This window comes from Petaurus breviceps, unplaced genomic scaffold, assembly GCF_028583685.1.
Source record: "Petaurus breviceps papuanus isolate PSGF00001 unplaced genomic scaffold, PetGlider_PUasm1.0 91041, whole genome shotgun sequence".
In the NCBI taxonomy this organism is placed as follows: domain Eukaryota; kingdom Metazoa; phylum Chordata; class Mammalia; order Diprotodontia; family Petauridae; genus Petaurus; species Petaurus breviceps.
Genome location: NW_027187400.1, coordinates 600,831 through 622,886, shown reverse-complemented (window position 1 = coordinate 622,886; position 22,056 = coordinate 600,831). Strand labels below are relative to the sequence as shown.

The window sequence follows — 22,056 nt, the reverse complement described above, 5'->3', positions numbered from 1 at the left end:
ATAATGCTTCCAGAAAGTAAGAAACCTCTTGTCTTTATCTTCCTATATTAAATACAGCTTCTGCACACTATTGGTTGTTATCCTTCATTCTCAGAAAAGACCAAAATGACATCACTCTTTTGGGGTCAAGGTACTGTGTGTCCAACTGGCTCTGCTTGGAAAGCTCTACCACAAGCTGGGCACAAATAGTCCATGTGAACGTTTGGAGTGGAGATGGCTTTAGTCCAATTCCGCTTTGCTCATAGAGCACAGTGCGTTCTTGGTATAGGCACACCGTGCTGAATGGTCTTGTACCAGTATCTCCCATGTCACACAAGTGATTCCAAAATCCTTCAGAAATATAGGTGTGGGGGCAGCTAGGTGGTGCAGTGAATAGAGCACCAGCCCTGGAGTTAGAAGGACCTGAGTTCAAATTCTGCTTCAGACACTTAACACTTATTAGCTGTGTGACCTTGGGCAAGCCACTTAACCCAAACTGCCCTGCTTTCTCCCCTCCAAAAAAGGAAAAAAAATTAAAAGAAATATACGTGTGGATGAGTGAATGGAAGAAGGAAGGAATGAATTAGTAAGTGAAAGAAACAGGAAGTGATCTCCAAAGTCTCTTCTAGCTCTGATGTTTGAGATGACTGTTTCAGGATGAATAATTAACAAGTTAATTCATTAGTTAACTCATCAATTAATTTATCAACTAATTAATTAATTCATCAATTAACTCATTAATAAGTTTGTAATAGAACTTATGAGAGAGAATGTAGAGAACAGCTGGTGGTGGAGTCAGGAAAATCTGGGTCAGATCTTGCCTCTGATTCCCAGTCACTGGATGACTCTGGGCAAATCCCTTATTGCCCAGTACCCTAGGCAACTATCTTAAGGCCAATTTACCAAGCAGGTATCAGTCTGCCTTGGGAGAAGAATTTTCTTCATGGGAAGTTCCCTACACCAGTGGTATCAGAGCTTGAATCAAACCATAAGACCTGCTAACAATATATTGACCTAGAAAACCACAAATTCTCATTGTCCACATTTTGTTGCATTTTCATTTATCTTGTTAAATATTTCATAATTACATTGTAATCTGGTTCAAGCCACTCTGAGCTACTGTTGTGACCTCTGCTCTACCCTGATGACATCACAGGTCTAATCTGAGAAATAAATACATTAAAGTTTAATAGAATCTGTGGAACTCTGAGAAGTAGGCACATGGAGACAGGAAAAGGAAAGAGGATGCTTCTCAGAGGGAGAAAAGGTCATTGGCCTTTCTCCCACTTGTGTCCAGTCAGAGAAGGCATCACCAGCCAACCTCAGTGAGAAGGCATTTCTGGGCCAAAGCCAACTGGGACTGACAACCCATACTCTGTGACTAAGCCAGGCCCTTCCCTTTCTGGGAAGCCTTGTCCTGGCTTTGCTGAGGGGGCTAGTTTAGTGCCTCCGACTACAGGCTGGGGTGAAAGGAGCACTGAATTCAGGAATCAGGAGACTGGATCCCTCTCCAGCTCCCTAGGTGACTTTGGCCATAGAATCTCATCTGGGAGGAAACTGAGAGATCCACCCCTTTCTTGATTTATTGAATCCTTATCTATGTTTAGATCAATAGTCATTTCTGAAAACAGACTTCTGATCCTAGAGGCAGCTGGGTAACACAGGGCATAGAATGCTAGATTTATAATCAGGAAGAACTGAGTTCAAATCCTGCTGCAGACTTACTAGCTATGTGAGCCTGGGCAAGTCATTTAAAACTTCGCCCATACTCAGTTTCCTACTCTCTAAAATAAGTATAATCATAGCACCTGCCTTGAGTGCTTTGCAAACCTTAAAGTGCTTTTTAAATGCTCACTATTATTATTGTTAATGATAATCCTCCCCCACAGAACCCTCCTTTTTAACTAAGAAAAACACCCAGTACTGTGACTGTCTCTGACAATGTATGCACTATTCTGCTTTAGTAGTCCCCCACCTCTTTGCCATTACAAAAAAAGAGATATTTTGTATCTGTTCTCTGGGACCATCTTTGTTTTTTCAGTTGCTCAGAATTTGGCTTGCTTTTCTCCATCTTTCCATTTACAGTACTGTAGTCATTGTATCTGCCTACACTACTCTGTATCAATCATTTCCTGTACCAATTCTTCCTTAATCACTTCTCCTCCCTTAGTTCCCAGAACATTACTTTCTACTGATTTCCCAACCTGTCTTCTTGCTGCCCCTCAGCTCCCATTGACTGTCCTCTTACTGGCCCCCTAGAACAGAGTAGCTCCTACCCATGACTCTGTCCTTGGTCCTGCCGTTCTTTTGTCTCTAGAGACAGTTGGTGCAGTGGATAGAGTACTGGGCATGAAGCCACCTTTAGCCTCACAACAATCCTATGAGGTGCTAATATTTTCTCCATTTCATAGAGGAGGGAAACTGAGGCTCAGAGGATCGAAGTGGCTTGACCGTTCACACAGATAGAAAGTGTCTAAGGTAAAATTACAATCTAGGTTTTCTTGATTCCAAGTCTAATGCTCTTTCCAGCAGCCAACAATTCTACAAGTGTCGTCAACCCAAGACAGATAGTTTCAATTTTTTTCCCAAAGACAAATGAAAAAGATAGCAGGGAGTTCTGTTGAATCTCATGTGGATGCACAGGACACTCATGGACCAATTCAGATGTTAATACTAGAAGGACTTGGCATGCCAATTAACACAAAAATTATACTTTTACTTTTAAATAAAAGCTTTCATCATACTATCTCTATTTTATTTGTCTTATGAATTTAAAAAATGCATTGTGTCAGTTGTCAAAGCTTGATTGCTTGAGGTATTCTTAAATTTCAGTCTTTCTGGTGTGAAAAAGGCAAACGTATAAGATGGAAGTAAGAGCAGATAAATATGGCTAGATGCACAAGATTGTGAAGGTCCCATTAGAATGGTATCAGGAGACCTAAAGTCCAGGAAGCACTAGGGCTGCCAAGGAGAGCCAAGGACAATGCCAGTCAACAGGCATTTATTAATTTCCTACTGTGTACTAGGCATTGTGCTGAGTGCTGGGGATACAAAGAAAGGTAAATAGAACCAACTGTAGCAGCAAGCACCCCAAGCGCGTCCCCAGGGTGTCTGCCAACACAGGTTCTTGGATCTGCTTTGCTAAAGGAAAGCAACTCAAAATGGGTTAATAAGCTTACTTTAATCAGTCAAATATGTATCCTTTACCTAGTTCAGGGGAAAAAGGTCAGCACCCTGAACTTCAAAGTATACAGGCAGAATTATCAAGACAGAAACAGATCAAGTAGACAGATTTCCAAACTGTCCAACCATTACATCCATACCCAGTCAACATCTGGGGTTTTCAAAGCCGGGGGGCTCTGGACAATGGCTCCCCAGAATCCAGATCAAATCACAGAACACTTCTCAAAGTGAGCCCCAAAACAAAGCTACACATCAGGGCTTATATAGCCTTCTCCTGGCTCAGAGAATGTAACAACCTTATTGACCCACTGGCCAATCAAGAAGTATCTACTGAAAAACAAGCCTCCCACCCCAGGCTTCAGGTGCACATTAGACTAGGGGCAGGGAAGATCTTCCAAATTTACATTCCCATTACACCAACCCAACCCCATCTGTCCCAGAGCTCTCCGTGAAAGAGAACATGTGGATACGGACCCAAACCACTGCTCAGGTCATTGGTTGATAATAATGGGTGACAAAAAGCAGAAATACACAACTTTATTTTGCTTATGCTTTCTCTACTAAGGAAAGCCCTGCCCCCATTCACTTCTCTTCCATAAGAGGGAAAAAAGGGGGGGGGGGATTCCAGTCTTCCTTGAGAAACTTTCTGGGGTGGGGGGTGTGGTATCCCTGTATTTTGAAGGAGGTTTTCCTGAGCTGGAGAACAATGGGTACAAGCCTCAGAGCAGCAGATGAAACACGTCATTCCCCTCAGTAGGAAGGTTGGGGGGGGTACTCTCCATGAAATGTGATATTCGTAGCTAGAAAAGTTAGAGTATTGGTCTGTTTCTCTTGTTTTTCCTTGTTCCCAAGTTTTCCCTTGTTCTCAATTGGGAGGTGGTATAATTGGGAAACAGAGGCTACGAGCAAAATACAAATAAATAATCAGGATCTGGCTGTCTCTGCCCTTTCAGGCATCCTGTCTCTGTGGCTCAGCCCCCTGCATCTTGTGTGGCTGCTGCCCCTCCAGCCGCAATTCCACCATCAGTCGCCTTGCTTTCACCTTCTTAATGTTCCTAGGAGTCCTGGTAGCCATCATTATGCTCACCCCTGGAGTGGAGAGCCAACTATACAAGGTCAGTGGGGGGAGGGCAGTGGATGGAATGGGCCAGCTTGGAGGAGGATGGTGAAGCTGGGGGGATCCTGACCAGTTCAGGTGGGAAGTTGGGAAACTGCCCATTGAAGTCCCCCTTTAAGAGCAAAAATAGAGGTTGTTTCTCCCCTTTTTTGTAGTCCCCCACTAAAGGAGGGACCTAAGGGATGGGGAGGAGGAGAGTAAGTTGGAGAGACTTCTGGAGTGTGGGATCAAGAGAAAGTAAAACCTGACAGTGATGGGTTCTGCTGAAACAGGGTGGGACTTAGGAGCTGAAGCTTGGGAATATAAGAAGGAGAAGGGAGGGGCATAAAGGAATGTTTCAGGAAGAGTGCAGCTGTGAGCCCTAATCATGGGCAACCTGCTCAGTGAATGTGGGGAATCACAGCTGTTCTGGGGCCACAAAGGGCTTGGACGGGTCAGGAAGGATCAGGCCTATCTTAAGAATTTCTGGATGGAAGGGGGCTGTTGCACCTGTTCTGAGACAATGAAGATGGGCGGCAGGTGGTACCCCCCCCAACATGCCAAGGAAATGGGGCTGGGCTAGGGGAGAGGGGAGTCATCACTGCTTTGTCCCCACAGCTGCCCTGGGTGTGTGAGGGGGGCGCATCCACCTTGGGAATCCAGGGCCATGTGGACTGTGGATCCATGCTGGGCCATCGTGCTGTCTACCGAATGTGCTTTGCCCTAGCCGCTTTCTTCTTTCTCTTCACCCTGCTGATGATCTGTGTGAAGACCAGCAAGGATCCCAGAGCTGCCATCCAGAATGGGTGAGAGAGCAGCCCTCCCTACTGCCCACTCCAATCAACAATAATAGTCAATAAAGCCCCAGAGTTACAGAGACAAATAATGAAACATCTAAAGAGGGACAAAATTAAGATGTGGTTGTTTCAGTGGGAGATGTTAGCAGTAGGGGGAGGGCATTTGGATGAGCCTGATGGAGAAGGTGGCCCTTGAACTAAGTTTCAAAGGATGCTAGGGCTTCTGAGAAGCCAAAGTGAAGAGAGAAAGCATTCCAGATGTGGCGGGGGGGAGCCAATACCAAGGCATCAAGACCAAGATGGAGTGGCCTGTGCATGAAATGACCAGAAGAGGGCAGCTAGGTGGTGCCCTGGAGTCAAGAGGACCTGAGTTCAAATGCACCCTCAGACACTAAACAGCTGTGTGACCCTGGGCAAGTCACTTAACCCCAATTGCCTTTAAAAAAAAAGACTTAGAAGGCTAGTGTTGTTGGACTATAGAGTGTGCCAAGGGGAATAATATCTATAATAAGACCAGAAAGGAAGGTTGGAGAGCCACTGGAGTTGATTGAGTAGGGGAGTGACATGCTCAGAACTGTATTTTAGGAAAGTATGTGGAGGCTGGATTGGTGATGAGGGAGACTAGAGCAGGGAAAGGAAATCAAAGGATTGCGATAGTAGTGTGGTACGTTGGGCAGTGTATACATAGAACACTGGCTCCAAAGTCAAAAGACTGGGGTTCCAATCCTATCTCTGATGGTTATTACAACAAATTTCCTTTGACCTCAGTTCCTTTCTCTGTAAAATGGGGGAGTTGGAAAAGATGTCTTCTAAGGTCCCTTTCATAGTTCAAGATTCATGACCCCATGCTGAGGCCTTGAGCTAAGGGAGTCACTGTGAGTAGAGGAGAGTTTTTCCTTCAATCCCTGAACTCAGGATTGATTGTAGGGATGAAATGCCCATCCCCATCAACCAATCAAGGCCTCACCATTTCCCCTCTCCATTCTGGTCATTAATTCATTTAACAAATGTTAACTGATTGTGCATAGATAACCTATATCAAATTGCTTACCATCTTGGGGAGAGGGGAGGAAGGGGGCGAAGGGGAGGAAAGGAGGGACAGAGAATGTTACAAAAGAATATTTTTAAGAAATAAAATGAACTAAGATGAATATATGTATAAAATTACACCTGGCTTTGTGTTAGGGAGGCAGCTACCCACTTGGGGAGCTCACAGTCTAATAAGGAGAAGAAAAAATAGATGCACATAATTGTAATGCGGGATAATGGCAAGTATCATGTCATGGGTAACTCACTCCCTCCACCTCTTGAGGAAGGACATTACATTTTGAGAAAATCTCATTGTTAGGAAGTTTTTCCTTATGGAGCCAAAATTCACCCAAACCACATCCATATACCTCCTAAGACCAAACCTCGCAAGTCCCATCCGTCCTATACTAGAAAGCCCTTCAGCTACAATGTCCTCCCACCATCTCAGCTCCGGGTTCCCCCAGCCCATCCTCACACAGCATGACGTCAGCTCATTTCCCCATCCTGGCTGCCCTCTTCTGGATATACCCTAGATTATCATTGTCCTCCCCAAAATGGGGCTCCTAGAAGTGAATGCAGCCCTCAGGATGGAGCCTGCTCAGGTTAGCAGATGCCTGGACCACACATCCCATCTTACAGACATAGAACATACCCTAAGATGCTCTGGCTTTTTTGACCAGCATGTTGCCATTGACTTTGCCATTCATTGACTTCATGATCCAAGTCCACCAAAACCTCCACGTCTTCCTCCCATCCTCCTGCTCTTCCTCCCTCCCTCTGTTCATTCTTCCCTCCTTTCCTTTTTTCCCTCCATTTATTCTCCTTCCTTCCCTCCATTCATCCCTCCCCCCACTCCATTCCTTTCTCTCTTTTTCTTCCTTCTTTTTTTTGCTCCCTTCTGTCCTTCCTCCATTCCTTCCTTTCTTCCTTCTTTCCTTAATCCATGGAATGAACATTTTAAGCTTTTGAATAAAAAATTGATTCAAATGGATATGAAAAGCAGGTTCCTCCCTCCACCCTCCAAGTCCAGAATTCTCTGTAATGGAAAAGCAGCCCAAGATGGAGTGATTCTCAAACTAAGCGTGATGATCAGCAGAGGGCCTTGCCTAGGATGCTCCTAGTGGAAGGGAAGGGAGAAGAGGGGAAGAAGCATTTATTAAGCACTTACTGTTTGCCAGGCACTGTACTAAGTACATGTTCAGTCAATAGAATCTCCGTCAAGGAGAGCCTTCCCCAGGGATGAGGTGGGGCTACATTACACAATGAGGCCAGTCAGCCAGGCCCTCCTGCAGCTGAATGAGGCCACTTTTTCAAAGCCCTGTTTTCCTGAGAAGGTGACTGAGGCATCAACGATCCCCATGATCAGCCTCCCCCAGGTCTTTTCACTTATCTTGCTCTACCCCCACCTCCAACCTACACGTCTGCAGCTGATTTTTCAAGTGTAGGTTGGAGTTTGTTTTTATTCCTCTTAGGTTTCACCTTGGTGCATTCAGCTCATTGCTTTAGCCTGTTCATAGTTGGGGATCTTTATCCCTTCCTCATGCTTGCCATCCCTCCTTCTTATCTTTGGATTTGATAAATGTGCCATTTTTAATTTCATCCATTCTAAAAAATGTCAAAGAGAACAGGGCCAAAGACATATCCTTGGGGTCCTACACTAGATACCTTCTCCTGGGCTGATATTTGTTCATGAATTATCAGTCCTTTTGTCTAGACATTGAGCCAGTTCTGAATCTACTTAATACGATTATCCAACCCCTGTCTTTCCATTTAATGCACAAAGATATCATGAGAAGCTGGATACTAGGTTTTGGTTTTTTTTTTGCTTTTTTGGAGGGGAGAGGGCAGGGCAATTGGGGTTGACTTGCCCAAGGTCACATGGCTAGTAAGTGTTAAGTGTGAGGCAGGATTTGAACTCAGGTCCTCCTGACTCCAGGGCTGGTGCTCTATTCACTGTGCCACCTAGGCGCCCTGATACCAGCTTTCTTACCATGTATGAGCCCCATTAAACTGACATCTTCTCTCCCTTCCCCAGGTTTTGGTTTTTTAAGTTCCTGGTTCTTCTGGGCATCACTGTGGGGGCCTTCTATATCCCAGATGGAAACTTTACCAATGGTAGGTGGCAGGGCATGGCAGGTCCAGGTTCATTCGCCTTCTGCACTCTCCTCCCCATCTCCCTGATGGTGGTTGCCAAGGAAGGATGCACCCCTGAATGCTAGTTTGGGGATAGCTCTTCTGATCTTTGCTCCCTGAACCTGATCTGGGCCAGAACACTGAGCCCCAAATACCTATATCTACATGGCTCATTCCTGCTACTGTCTAGGTTAATGGTGATACTCAAGATACCCAAGTATTTCCTGATTATGGTACTAACCCTGAAGTATTGAACCAGCCAACTCAGCTGGGGTGGAGGGCACGCTCACACCAACACATAGCATGCTGTGCCTGTCTGAGGTGTGTGGGTGTGTCTGTGTGTATGAGAGAGAGCATGTGTGTAAAGGACAGTCTGCCTCCCTTGACTTAAAACTCCAACTTTCTTGAGGCACTAATGAGAACTTACTGTCTCCTGGGGGTGGCACTGGGTCAGGGTTTCTGGCACAGGGTTGGGGGAGAGTCTGAGCCAGGCTCACCGGGCCTTCACTCTTCCTTCCCCTTTCTCCGACCCCCCAGTCTGGTTCTACTTTGGGGTGGTCGGCTCCTTTCTCTTCATTCTCATCCAGCTCATCTTGCTGATCGATTTTGCACACTGTTGGAACCAGAGCTGGCTATGGAAGGCCGAAGAGCGAGATTCGAGGTGCTGGTATGCAGGTCGGTGGTCACCCCTCCCCTTTGTCCCACCTCACTGTGCATCCCAGTATTCCACTGGGACATACAGATGCAAAAGGTCCTCCATGCATTCATCATCATCATCATCATCATCATCACACACACACACACACACACATACACACACATACACAGAGTCTCTTACCTAGGAAGTGCTGACAGGACTTGAATCTAGGTCTCCTGATTTCAAATCCATCAGGAGCTACCATTGCTTTCAGAAAAATAGCAGTATGTCTTTTGTGTCTCTCTTCCTAATTTTTCTCCTCTTCAAAGAATCACAGGACGTTAGAGTCAGAAGAAACCCTAGGGATCAGTGATTTTTTTTTTTTTTTTTGGTTTGGGGGAGGTTAGAAGCAATCAGGGTTAAATGACTTGCTCAAGGTCATATGCCTTTTTTTTAAGTAAATAATATATTTTTTTCCAATTACATATACAGTTTTCAACATTCATTTTTATAAGATTTTGAGTTCCAGATTTTTCCCCCACCCATCTCCCCTTCCCAAGACAGTGAGCAATCTGATATAGGTTATATATGTACAATCATATTATACATATTTCTGCATAAGTCATATTGTGAAAGAAGAAACAGAACAAAAGGGAAAAGCCACCAAAAAAAAAAAAAGAAAATAGTTTGCCTCGATCTACATTCAGACTCTGTAGTTCTTTCTCTGGATGTGGATAGCATTTTTCATCATGAACCTTTTGGAATTGTCTTGGATCATTGCATTGCTGAGAAGAGCAGTATCAGTCATAGCTGATCACCTTACAATGTGGCCGTAACCGTGTACAATGTTCTCCTGGTTCTGCTCACTTCACTTAGCATCAGTTCATGCAAGTCTTTCCAGTTTTTTCTGAAGTCTGTCTGCTCCTCATTTCTTATAGCACAATAGTATTCCATTACATTCAAATACCACAACTTGTCCAGCCATTCCCCAAATGATGGGCATCCCCTCAATTTCCAGTTCTTTGCCACCACAAAAAGAGCTGCTGTAAATATTTTTGTACATGTGGGTCCTTTTCCCATTTTTATGATCTCTTTGGTACAGACCTAGCAGTGGCTTTGCTGGGTCAAAGGGTGGGAATTAATTGTTCTTTGGGCATGGTTCCAAATTGCTCTCCAGAATGGTTGGATCAGTTCACAAGGGTCACATACCTTTTAAGTATCAGAGATATATGATTTGAACTCTGCTCTTCTAGACTTTGAGTCAGGCATGGCATCCATGCTCCATGCTGCATCAATTGAAATTATTAACATTATCTACGTTTTAGCATATTTTTCTTTATTTTATTAAATATTACCCAATTATTTTTTTTTCTTGTGGCAATCAGTGTTAAGCCCAGGGTCACCCAGTTATCAAGTATCTGAGGCCATATTCAAACTCAGATCTTCCTGACTCTGGGCTGGTGCCATCTGTCACCCACTGCCCCACCTAGTTGCCCCTTGGGATCAATGGTTCTTAAAATAACCACGGAGTTTGAGGCAGCCTGCTAGGGTAGAGTCCTGGACTTGGAGTTAGGGAGAACTGAGTTCGAATCCTTCCTCAGATACTTCCTAGCTCTGTGACTGTGGGAAAATCCTTTAACTTCTCTCCACCTCAGTTTCCTTATCTGTAAAAAGGAAATAACAAGAGTGCCTATCTCACAGCATTGTTTTAAGGATCAAGCAAGATAACATTTGTAAAGCGCTTTGAAAACCATAAAGTGTTAACTATTATTATTATATGTCAAAAAGATGAATTATGGAAACAATGCTAGTAGAGGGGACTGAGGTATGGCTTTCGGGATTATCTCTCTTCCCCCAAATAAAGTAGAACTAGGAAATTTTAAAATAGAAGAGAGGAAATTAAGTCTGTTTTCATGTCAAGAACTATAACATTTTCCATGTGTTCCTAATTTGGTATCTAGTATTTCAAAGTGGAAAATGTCACTAATGCTGAATTCTTCCTGCAGAGGAAGCTCCCATTGGCATCCTGTGGAGCAGAACTAGGAAGCATTCCGTAGCTTCCACACCCTCATGTTGCAGATGAGGGAACTGAAGCCCAGGGAGGGGAAGGCCCTGGAGGAGGCAGCATGCTCTTTTGGAAAGGCCACTGACTTTGGAGTCAGGAGCTGGGTTCCAGCCATGGCTTGGCCACCACTGGCCCTGAGCGAGTCCTGCCTGGCACCTCGGATGGGCTTAGATAATTGTTCAGATCTAAAGTCCGTACCTCTAGTAGGGGCCACACCAGGGTTGGGCCTCTGGTCTCGGACTCCCAGCCCAAACTTGCTTTTGCTCATCCCTCTCCAGGCCTCTTCTTCTTCACCTTCCTCTTCTATGGAATCGCCCTGGCTGCCATAGCCCTCATGTACACCTACTATACCCATTCAGGAGCCTGTTATGAAGGCAAGGTCTTCATCAGCCTCAACCTTGTTTTCTGTGTCTGTGTCTCCATTGTGGCTGTTCTTCCCAAGGTTCAGGTAAGCTCCCCTTGACCCCTCCTGGGAGCCAAGGCTAGGATGGAGACTTAGAGCACAGAATGTGAGAGCTGGCAAGGACCATGATAGAAACAGAGGTGAAAAGTCCTGAAGAATATGGAATAAGATGTCAGAGCTGGGAGGGGCCTTAGAATACAGGATGTCAGAGCTGGGAGGGGCCTTAGAATACAAGATGTCAGAACTGGGGGGGCCCTTAGAACACAGGATGTCAGAGCTGGGAGGGACCTTAGAACACAGCATGTCAGAGCTGGGAGGGACCTTGGAACACAGAATGTCAGAGCTGGGAGGGCCCTTAGAACACAGGATGTGAGAGCGGGGAGGGGCCTTAGAACATGGGCTGGCAGAGCTAGCTACAAGGCATGATTGAGATCATCTATATATTGGGATTTGGAAAAAGTCTTCCTGATGAATGTGAGTAGGGCATCCCCTGTGCGATTGTTGATTAACAGGAAGCTCAGCCAAACTCAGGCCTTCTGCAGGCTTCTGTCATCAGTGCCTACACCATGTTTATCACCTGGTTAGCTCTGACCAACATCCCTGGTGAGTAAAGGAGCTCCTCCTGATCCCCTCCTTCTCCTCCCCTGGATGGCAGGAGGCTGTGGGGAGGTGGGACCCACTCTGTGAAAGCTTGGTACGTGCATTGTTGCCCCTTATCCTTGCTTCCCCTGTCCCCTCACTGCCCTGGAGTAACCAGCCCTTCTGTCCTCAGACCAGAAATGCAACCCTAACCTTCCAGTAATCACCAACACAACAAGCCTGGATTCTCCCGACGTCTACACTACACAGTGGTGGGATGCACCCAGCATTGTTGGCCTAATCGTCTTCATCCTCTGCACTATCTTCATCAGGTGGGGTCTCTGGGCTCCCCAGACACCAGGTCTGTGCTGACATGGTCCTTGCTTCTTGGAGGACTCTTCAGGCTCACTTGGATTCATCCCTGAGCACATTGCTAGCCCCTTTGAACATCAAGCTTTGCTGTCAGTTCTTTTTTAGGGGAAGTCTTTTTCCTTGTCTAGTCCTGATTCCTCCAGCAGCCCTTTGAGCTCACTCCCTCATTCAGACCTCAGTGAAATGCATTCATGTCTCATTCCTTCCACTTCATGCCTAAAGATAGTATTCCTAAACTCCCACCAACTTCTCCTGTGCCCCAGATTCCTACCTCTTTTAAAACATTTAGTATTATTTGTAACAAATAATTTATATGCTGATCTAGATTTACAGGAAACTATATACAGGATAAATAGGAAGTAATGAAAATAGGGAAAGCTCTGCAATTAAGGAGAAGTTAGGCAAGGCTTCCTGTAGAAGGTAGAATTTTAGTGGGGCTTAAAGGACGCCAGGAGGCCAGTGTCACTGCATGGGAGAGTAAGTGTTGGGAAGCAAGAAGACTGGAAAGGTGGGAGGAGGCTTGGTTGTGAAGGGCTTTGAGCCCAAGCAGAGGACATTGTGTTTGCTCCTGGAGGTGACAGGAAACCACTGGAGTTGATTGAGTCTGGAGAGGCAGAGAGAGACAGACAGAGACATAGAGAGATATAGACAGGCAGAGAGAGACAACAGAGACAGAAATAGACAGAGACAGAGAAGCAGAGAGACACACAGAGACAGAAAAATAGAGACAGAGATAGACAGATATACAGAGACAGTGAGAGAGATAGATGGAGAGACAGAAAGAGAGAGATATGAAGGGGATAGATGAAAAACAGAGAGTGTGTGAGAGAGAGATACAATTCAAACCTGTTCTTTAAGCAAATCCCTTTAGTGACTGAATGGAGGATGCATTGTAAATTATTGCCTGGATAGAGGGCATTCTTTATCCACTTGACTATTCCTGTGGAGAATATGAATCTAAGCTATTATTGCTACTAATTATTATATACAGTGTACCAAAAGTTTTAGCACAGTTTAAACTTTAATAAGCTTATTAATTAACATAATTAAGCCATTCATTTATTTAAACTATAATAAACAGCTCACACTTAAGACTTTGGGGATATTCTAACACTCATAATATTTATGTTGTTTTTGAGTCATTTTTTTCAGTCATGTCTGACTCTTCCTGACCCTATTGGAATTTTCTTGGCAGAGATACTGGAGTGGTCTGCCATTTCCTTCTCCAGCTCATTTTTCATATGAGGAAACTGAGGCATTCAGAGTTAAGTGACTTGCCAGGCCAGATTTGAACTCAGGAAGAGGAGGCTTCCTGATTCCATGCCCAGGGCCCTTTTCTCATTATGGTATATATTCATCCCTTGGGAAACCGAGTAGGTGAAGTATGGGTATAGAGACCAGACCTCTGATTTCATGGGCTTAGGGAGTTCTCAGGGAGGAACTTCCTCTTTCAGTGCATTTTGGCACCTTTTCTGCAACTTTCTGAGGATTCAAAGGTAAAGTGACTTGTCTTGGTCACCCAGCCAGTATGGAGCAGAGGTAGAGCTTGAACCTAGATGGTCCAGCTCTTAACCACCCTCCCATGATGTACAGAGCTGTGGTAATGTTATATAAGTGCAGAGGCTCATCCTAAAAATTTAACAATTGACTCTTGTGAACCTGTTCTAGCTGCCTCCAAAATATCCCTGACTCTTTACAACTGTGGGTCATTTCACTCGTCTTTTAGCTCTTCTCTTCGCAATTTGCAATAGCCATTCTATTCCACAGAAACACATGCCCTTTTTTCCCCTTTTCAATTATATCCTGAGGATTTATTTCCAAGGATGTATTATAGTATCAAAGGGCATTGTTGGTTTTATGAAACTCAATTCACGTACTTCTGAGGTAGAATAGTGCCTTGTAAATGGTAGCCATTTACTCAAAACAAATATTTGTTAAATTGAATTACATTTGCAGAGAAGTGATTCCAACTTTCAGTTCTACCGATAATGTATGAGGGTACCTTTTTCTTCATACCCCAAGTTTTGCCACTATTTTAAAAAAAAACCAACTTGATGTGTGCAAAGTGTGGTATCTCAAACTGGTTTAAATTTGCCTTTGTCTGACATTAGTATGATTGAATGTTTTTTTAAAATTTATATTTCCATCCTGTACCTTTGCTTTTGTGAATTGTCTGACCCTGTTCTCTGGCCATCCATAGTTTCTATAGCGAGTCCTTGGCTACCTTTGTTCTTGTCTTCCTCCTTGCCCAACTGGTGCCCCCAAGACAGGGGAGGACACTCAAGAGGAAATTAATGCTTGGTCAAGGTTTCTCTGGAATGGAACCACAGCTTCCTGCTTACCTGCCCAACTTCAGGGCCCTAGGTCTCAGCCCATCCCCCTCTCTCTGCCTCCCCTGCAGCATCCGGTCTTCTGACAACAAGCAGGTGAACAGCCTGATGCAGACGGAGGAGACCCCACCGATGCTGGATGGCCAGCAGCAGGTGACTGAGGGCCAGGTCTACGATAATGAGCAGGAGGGAGTCTCCTACAGCTACTCCTTCTTCCACTTCTGCCTCTTCCTCGCCTCCCTCTACATCATGATGACACTCACCAACTGGTACAGGTGAGGGCCTCCCTGGGAGCTAATGGTCTGGCTTGCCCTCGTGGGGCTGTGGAGCAAGGTTGCTGTTTGTCCTTCATTCTGGAAAAGGACCGTGACATCAGGGAGGTGACGCCATGATGTGCGAGTGAATTGGATTACAGTGAGGCAGGGCTGTGCAAGGTCACCAGCCTCACTTTCTCCTCCGGAGCCATCTGGGTCTAGCGGCCAGCTATGGATCAGGATGACTGGAGATGGCCCCGGGTAGAGCAAGGAGGAGTTTAGAAGGAAAGCCCTCCTGCTCAGTCAGCTGAGGGTGTACCATACCCTGGATAGCAGTGAAAAGAATACCTGCCCCCATCTATACAGTGCCCTAACGTAAGGCTTGTAAAGCGTTCCACACACGTTATCTGAGTTGATCCTTACAGCAGCCCTCCTGAGGTAGGTGCCATTTTTATCCCCATTTTACAAAAAAAGAAAGCAAAGGCAGACTGAGGTTGAGTGATTTGCCCAGGTGTTGTACAGCTAGTAGATATCTGGGGCAGGATTTGAACTCCGATCTTCCTGATTCCAAGTCCAGCTCGGCATCCACTTAGCTGGGTACCCAGGATGGAAGATGGTTTATACAGCCTCAGGCTCCTAGAGCTGGTGGTGTCCAGCCTAGGCTAAGAGGGCAGAATGGGGGTGGCCAGGTAGCACAGCAAGTAAGAGCACCGGCTCCAGTGTTGAGAAGACCTGGAGATCGAATCCCGGGCTCAGACACTTAGCACCCACCCAGAAACACCTGGCCGTGTAACCTTGAGCAAGTTACTTAACCCCAATTGCTTAGGGGCGGCCGGGTGGCTCAGCGAGTAGGAGCACTGGCTCCAGTGTTGGGACGACCTGGAGATCGAATCCCGGGCTCAGACACTCAGCACCACACCCAGAAATAACTGGCCGTGTGACTTTGAGCAAGTTACTTAACCCCGATTGCTTTAAAAAAAAACAATTAAAAAAAAAAGAGGGCAGAATGAAGGCAAGTGGGAAAAGGGCCTGGGTACGCTCCCAGGGCTGTTGTGAGAATCAAATAAGGTAATACTGGCAAAGCTCTTTGCAAACTTTAAAGTGCTCTAGAAATGCTAGCTGGCTTGGGCAGGCTAGCTGGCTTGGGCAGGGGTGGGGAACCTGTGGCCTCAAGGCCACACATGCACCTCTAGATCCTTGAGTGTGGCCCTTTGACTGAATCCAAACTTCACACAACAGATCCCTAAGAGGGCCACATGTGGCCTCAAGGCTGCAGGTCTCCCACCCCTGGTTCAGTTGCACTGAGACTTTTGGGAGCCCTTAGTCCAGGGTGGGGGGGCATACCTGCTATGCCCACCTGCCAGTTCTGATGCTTTCAGTCCCTGGATCAGGGTATAACAACTGTTCTGCACCTTTGAGGCAAGAGTTCTTTTCTGCTCTGTCCATGACTGTATCTGGGCATCCATTTCTCTATAGCGTTCCCTTCCTCTGCGTTGCATCTTAGGGCACCCGCCTTCCATGCTTAGAATTGCATCAGATGTTGCAGTCCACAGTCTCTATTCCTTCTTTAGAGGGATTTTAGGAACCAGGCTGGGGCCTGGTGGAGTTTCAGGACCCTTGGGGTTAGGATTTGGGGGTAGGTAGGGAATTAAGATTTGTATTCAAAAGGGTACCTCTTTTTCCAGACCAGATGATGTCACCAGGAAGATGGTCAGCACCTGGACTGCAGTCTGGGTGAAGATTTGTGCCACCTGGGCAGGGCTGTTCCTCTACCTGTGGACCCTGGTTGCTCCACTTCTCCTGCCCAACCGAGACTTCAGCTGAGACCAGCCCAGGTCCCCAGCATCGCTACTGCCTGACCAAAGATGCCTTATTGCCAATGGACAGATGATATCAGCTCCTATTCCACAATCCTCCCTTGTCCCTCACCTCCTCTAGACCTTCTGTGATGGACCTACTCATCCTCCCTTTCTCCCCACTCTTCCCTAAAGCCAGTGTGGAAGAACAGAGGCCACTGGGCTAGATGACTTCTAGGTACCCTTTCATCTGTAACCCTCTGTGGGTGAGCCTCTGAGCACCCCTATCTATGGTTGAGGTTGTAACTTGGCTCCTTTCTTCTTGGTGCCTTTGGGGCTTGGATGGGACTTCGAGGGACCAGAGTGTGGGTTATGAGGCCATATTACTGCTTGGAGCCACACACAACTGTCCCTCCTGTCACCTCCTGCGTTCTCTTTTCTCCTCCTATCCCCCTAAACCTCTAACTTCCCTCTACATCCCTCGATGAAGTAACTTCCAGCTCTGCTCCAGTATGGGTGTCCTCCCTCACAGTGGGGACAGGACAGAACAAGCTTGTGTCCTCATTGCCCAGCAGGGAGGTGCTGGGAGGAAAGGTTCCCAGCATTGTGGCCAGGAATGTTCTCCACCCATGTTCTTCCCTCCCTCTTCTCTGTTCCTGGGCTCTGTCTTTTAGAAATCCTTCCATTTAAAAATTTTAAAAACAGCACAATAATAAACATCCAGTGGGTTTACCTTCCTGAGCTCCCTGCCTCTGCCCATCTCGTTAAGACTCTTGGGCTTGTGCCTTCTGTGCCCCTTTGGGCCATGTTTAGCAGGGTCCCTGGCTCTCCACCTGCCTCATTTCCCAACCAGCCTGAAGGACCTGGAACGGTCCTTTGTACAGTCCTATCAAGCTCTGCCCCTGATAAAGGGGAGTAGAGGCCCTCAGCTTCCTGAGGATAGCTCCAATTGAGCTGAGAGTCCATCCTCCTAATCAATGGTCCTGGATCAGTCCTTCCATGCCAGCATTGGCACCTGGGCAGCCTGCTAGATCTAGCTCAGGGGCCTAGTCTTGGAAAGGGGCACACTCTGAACATCTCTGATGTTCTTTCTAGGGCTCTTAGGGTGGGAAGCAGAGGGATTCAAGCAAACATAGCTTCCAGCAAACATAGCTTCCCCTTCCCATTTCTGGGTTAGACACTCTTCATCCTCCATAGGAGAGCACTGAATGAGAAAATAGCTAAATACCATATGTAGATAGTCAAGTGCCACTAGGAAGATGAAGAAAGAATCCCTACTGATGGGGAACCCTGGCTGTGATGGGGAAAGTAGGAACCTTTTGAGACAACCCGTAAGAGGATTTTTGGCTTCCCTGCTAACTCTACCAATGGGTCATCTCCACTTGGGCCCTCAGTTTCATCTTCTGTAAGATGGCCTGAGGAGGGATGTAACCAGATATTTAATAACTAGCTCTGTTTAATTCCATTGTTACTGTGGCCTTAAAAAATCATCACTGACTTGCTGTGTGGCCCTGGGCAAGTCACTTCTCCATGGGTCTCAGTTTACTCACCTGTAAAAAGGGGCTAATACCTCACAGGACTGTTGTGATCTTCAGGTGTGGTATAATGCATATGAAGGCCCACTGTAAACTAAAGTACTGTATAAACAGGAATTATTTTTAACATGATGACTGAGGACACCTACCTTAGGATCCTGTGCAAGACACTGGGGCCAATATACTATCAGCCCTTAAGGATTTTACAATTCAGTTGAGACAAAGCTTATACAAAGTATATGTACTGTGTATGTTCAGTTAAACCTTTATTAAGTACCTGCCCTCAGGAAGCTTATATTCCATTGGAGGGAAACAATATGTGTAACAGAGAAATAAATACAATGTAATTTTAATTGGGATCAGGTTCTGACCACTGGGAAGACAGCAAAGCATCAGAAAGGTCCTAGCTTAGCAGATGACTGGCCAGCTGTGCATGTGAATGACCTCCCATGAGGGAGGCAGGCAGATGGATGGCTTGTGTGGTGGGGGTGGAAGGGAGGCAGTCATACTGGAAAGCTCACTGGGTTTAGAGTCTGTGAACAGGTTTGAATCTTGGCTCTGCTCCTTCCTGTGGGATCTCTCTTTGGACCTTGGACTTATTGATTCTGCATTTGACCCTGCTGGCACCCTCTTGTGCCAGGATTTTCAGAGTACTGCTTTTTCCTGGTTCTCCCTGAGTTCTTTCAACACTGAGACACAGTTGTCACCTGTAAAATGAGAGCTGTGATAGAGAGATAGCCATAATATGCATTTAACTTTTTTTATTCATTAATTTATTCATAGGTCCATTTGAGCTCTCAAGGTATGATCCTATAAATCATCTCCCCCATTGGCTGTTGGCTGTTGCTCAGACTCCTTTGTTTCTCTCCAGGGGTGGGTTCAGTCTTAGATCCCTTTCCTTCTCTGCTCTCTCAGTGATCTCATTAGTTCCTGTGGATTCAACTACTATTTCTATGATTAGATGATTCTCAGACCTCTATAGCCAACCTTTGTCTTCTAAGATCCAGCCCAACGTCACCAACTGCCTATTGGACATTTCACAGTGGAGATCCTGTAGACATCAAAAACCACCTGTTGGGGGTGGCTAGGTGGTACAGTGAGTAGAGCACCAGCCCTGGAGTCAGGAGGACTTGGGTTGGGATCTGGCCTCAGACACTTAACACACAAAAAAATAAACTAGCCATGTGACCTTAGACAAGTCACAACCCCAATTGCCCTCCAAAAAAAAGCAAAACACCTGTCCCAAACTACTCATTACCTTTCCCCTAAAATCCTGCCCTTGTCCAAACTGCTCATCTTTGTAGAAGTTTCCACCATTCTTCTGATCCCAGCTAAGGAACTGTCCTTGATTTCCCTCTCCCTTACCCCACATATCCAAATATTTGCCAATTCTTGCTGATTCTGTCTCCATAAAACCTTATATCTGAGTCACGACCTTAGTCCAAGCCCTCATCACTTCTCCCCTAGGCTATTTCCCCATCTTCCTAATTGACTTTCTTACTGCTAGACTTTCCATCCTCTTTTCAGCTGCCAAAGTAATATCCCTAAACCACAGGTATGACCATGTTACTCCTCTGCTCAATACATTCCAGCAGCTCCCATTTCTAAGCCAGAATGCAGCCTTTTCTGTCATGTAGAGCCCGTCAGAATCAGGCTTCCAGACTCATTACAGGTTGCTCTTCACATACACTCTGCTCCAGCCAAACTGGCCTCTTAGCTGTTCCTTAACCATGACGTTACATTTACCATCTCTGTGCCTTTGTGAAGGAGATCTTCCATAGCTGGCACAGATATCCTCCTCACCTCCACCTGGTACGATCCCATACTTCCTTCAAGGCTCAGCTCAAATGCCCCCTCCCCCATCCTGCCAATTACTTTAGTTCTTCCATCTCCACCATTAATTTTTAATTCACTTAGTATTTTTTTTATTTATGTATCTGTTCATATTATTTCTTCTGTAAGATTGTAAGCTCAGGGGTGGCCAGGTGGCTCAGTTGGGATGACCTGGGGATCAAATCTGGGCTCAGATACTTAGCACCACACCCAGAAATAACTGGCCATGTAACCTTGAGCAAGTTACTTAACCCCAATTGCTTTAAAAGAAAAAAAAGATTGTAAGCTCATTGAGGGCAGGTATTGGTGGGGTTTTGTTGTTTTAACCTCCGAGCTTAGCACAGCACCTGCCTGGCATTTAGTAAACACCTAATAAATGCAAGTCAACTAACCTCTTTGGGCTTCAGTTTTCTCATCTGTAAAACTAGAAAGTTGAATTAGATCTTCTAAGATGCCCTTTATTTCTGAATCTTAGGAACTTGAGTCAGGCATTGAAGGATGACTGCAAGGTAGATAAGCAGAGGTGAGAACACACCTGTGTGCTATGGGAAACAGGTTTGGTGAGGAAGGGAGGAGGGCTTCCTGCAAGCAGAAAACTGAAAAGATAGTTTGGAGTGGGATCATAAAGTTCCTTCATTGTCAGGCCAGGAAATTTGGACTTGTTTCTGGCCATAGGGCAAGTCTGGCAGAGTGGGAATCATTGAAATTCTTCAGCAAAACCTGACAAAGGCTCAGTTTCTTTGTAAAATGAAGACTTGTACTATATACTCCATAGGCTCTTGAGGAAAAACAATTTTTAAACCTTAAAGCATTCTATAAATAAAAAACCCAACAAATGTTTATTAAATTTCTACTATATACATACTGCTTTTTACTGGGCAGTAGACGTACAAAGAAAAAGGGGACAGTCTCTGCCTTCAAGGTGCTTACAATCTGCTGAGTGAGCTGCAATGTGTACAGAAAAGTATAATCAGGATGAAGATTATTGGGGTAAAAAAAGAAACCTTGGCAAAGAATATTTGAGGAAGGAAAGTTTCCTTTTAGCTGGGCAGATCAGGAAAGGTTTCATGGCGAAGGGGGCAGGCACCTCAATTCACCATCAAAGGAAAAGGTTTCTGGAAGGTGGAGATTAAGGAATGCATTCTAAGAATGAGGAGCAGATGCAATATGTGGAGGTGGGAGATTCTATATTGAGTCTGGTTTCACTGGAACACAGAGTGAATTATACTTAACTCTGAACCTGTATAGTCTCTCATTTCTCTCCCTCTTTCCTTCTTCTCTCTGTATGTCTCTGTCTCTCTATGTCTGTCTCTGACCCTCTATCTTTTTCTCCAGCTCCACTCTCTCCCTTTCTCCCTCCTCTCCTTCCTCCTCTTTCCCACTCTCTCATATCTCCCTTTGTTTCTTTGTCTCTGTCTTTCTATAAGAAGATAATTCTTGGGGAAGTTAGGTGGCACAGTGAATAGAGCACCAGCCCTGGAGTCAGGAGGACCTGAGTTCAAATGTGGGCTCAGACACTTAACACTTACTAGCTGTGTGACCTTGGGCAAGTCACTTAACCCCACTTGCCCTGTCTTTCCCCCTCCAAAAAGAAAAAAAAAGAATATAATTCTCCTGAACCATTTCTGCTTGGGGAATGGTACTGAATGGGATAGGGAGTCACTGCCACTTAGATCTAGGGTGTATCCAAGCTGGAGGGGGCTTAGAACATAGCACTGGGAGGGAACCTTAGAATATGATAGTAGAGCTGAAAGGAACACTTGAACACAGAACATCTCACCTATAAAGAGCCTTACACCATAGAATGACAGCTAGGAGGAACTTTAGAATAGTCAACCTGAAGGGAATCTTAGAGACAGACTTCTCATTTTACAGAAGGGGAAACTGAGGGTCAGAAAGGAGAACTAATTTTCCCATGCTCACCCAGCAGATTTGAAGCATATTAAAGGGACTAAACCCCAGGTCTCAGGTCTTTTTTGCATAACACTATCCTGTTTCTGTGAGGAGTGATCCTTGAATTTCTAACCAAATAAAA

The 22,056-nt window shown here is 45.5% G+C and overlaps 1 protein-coding gene across 3 annotated transcripts in view; it reads left to right on the top strand.

Annotated features, from left to right (window-relative positions):
* Positions 1-20,412, top strand: part of SERINC2 (serine incorporator 2) — a 28,398-nt gene extending 7,986 nt beyond the window's left edge. For 2 of the 3 annotated variants that reach the window (XM_069079325.1, XM_069079322.1), the window contains exons 2-10: positions 4,116-4,277; positions 4,877-5,064; positions 8,120-8,199; positions 8,755-8,892; positions 11,198-11,367; positions 11,835-11,925; positions 12,095-12,233; positions 14,675-14,878; positions 16,543-20,412. In XM_069079325.1, the coding sequence (XP_068935426.1) occupies positions 4,212-4,277; positions 4,877-5,064; positions 8,120-8,199; positions 8,755-8,892; positions 11,198-11,367; positions 11,835-11,925; positions 12,095-12,233; positions 14,675-14,878; positions 16,543-16,681 (1,215 nt within the window). In that variant the 5' untranslated portion in view covers positions 4,116-4,211 and the 3' untranslated portion in view covers positions 16,682-20,412. Of the gene's footprint in view, positions 1-2,390; positions 2,458-4,115; positions 4,278-4,876; positions 5,065-8,119; positions 8,200-8,754; positions 8,893-11,197; positions 11,368-11,834; positions 11,926-12,094; positions 12,234-14,674; positions 14,879-16,542 lie in introns of all 3 variants that reach the window. The other variant, XM_069079323.1, reaches the window with a different exon arrangement.
* Positions 20,413-22,056: the final 1,644 nt, after the last annotated feature.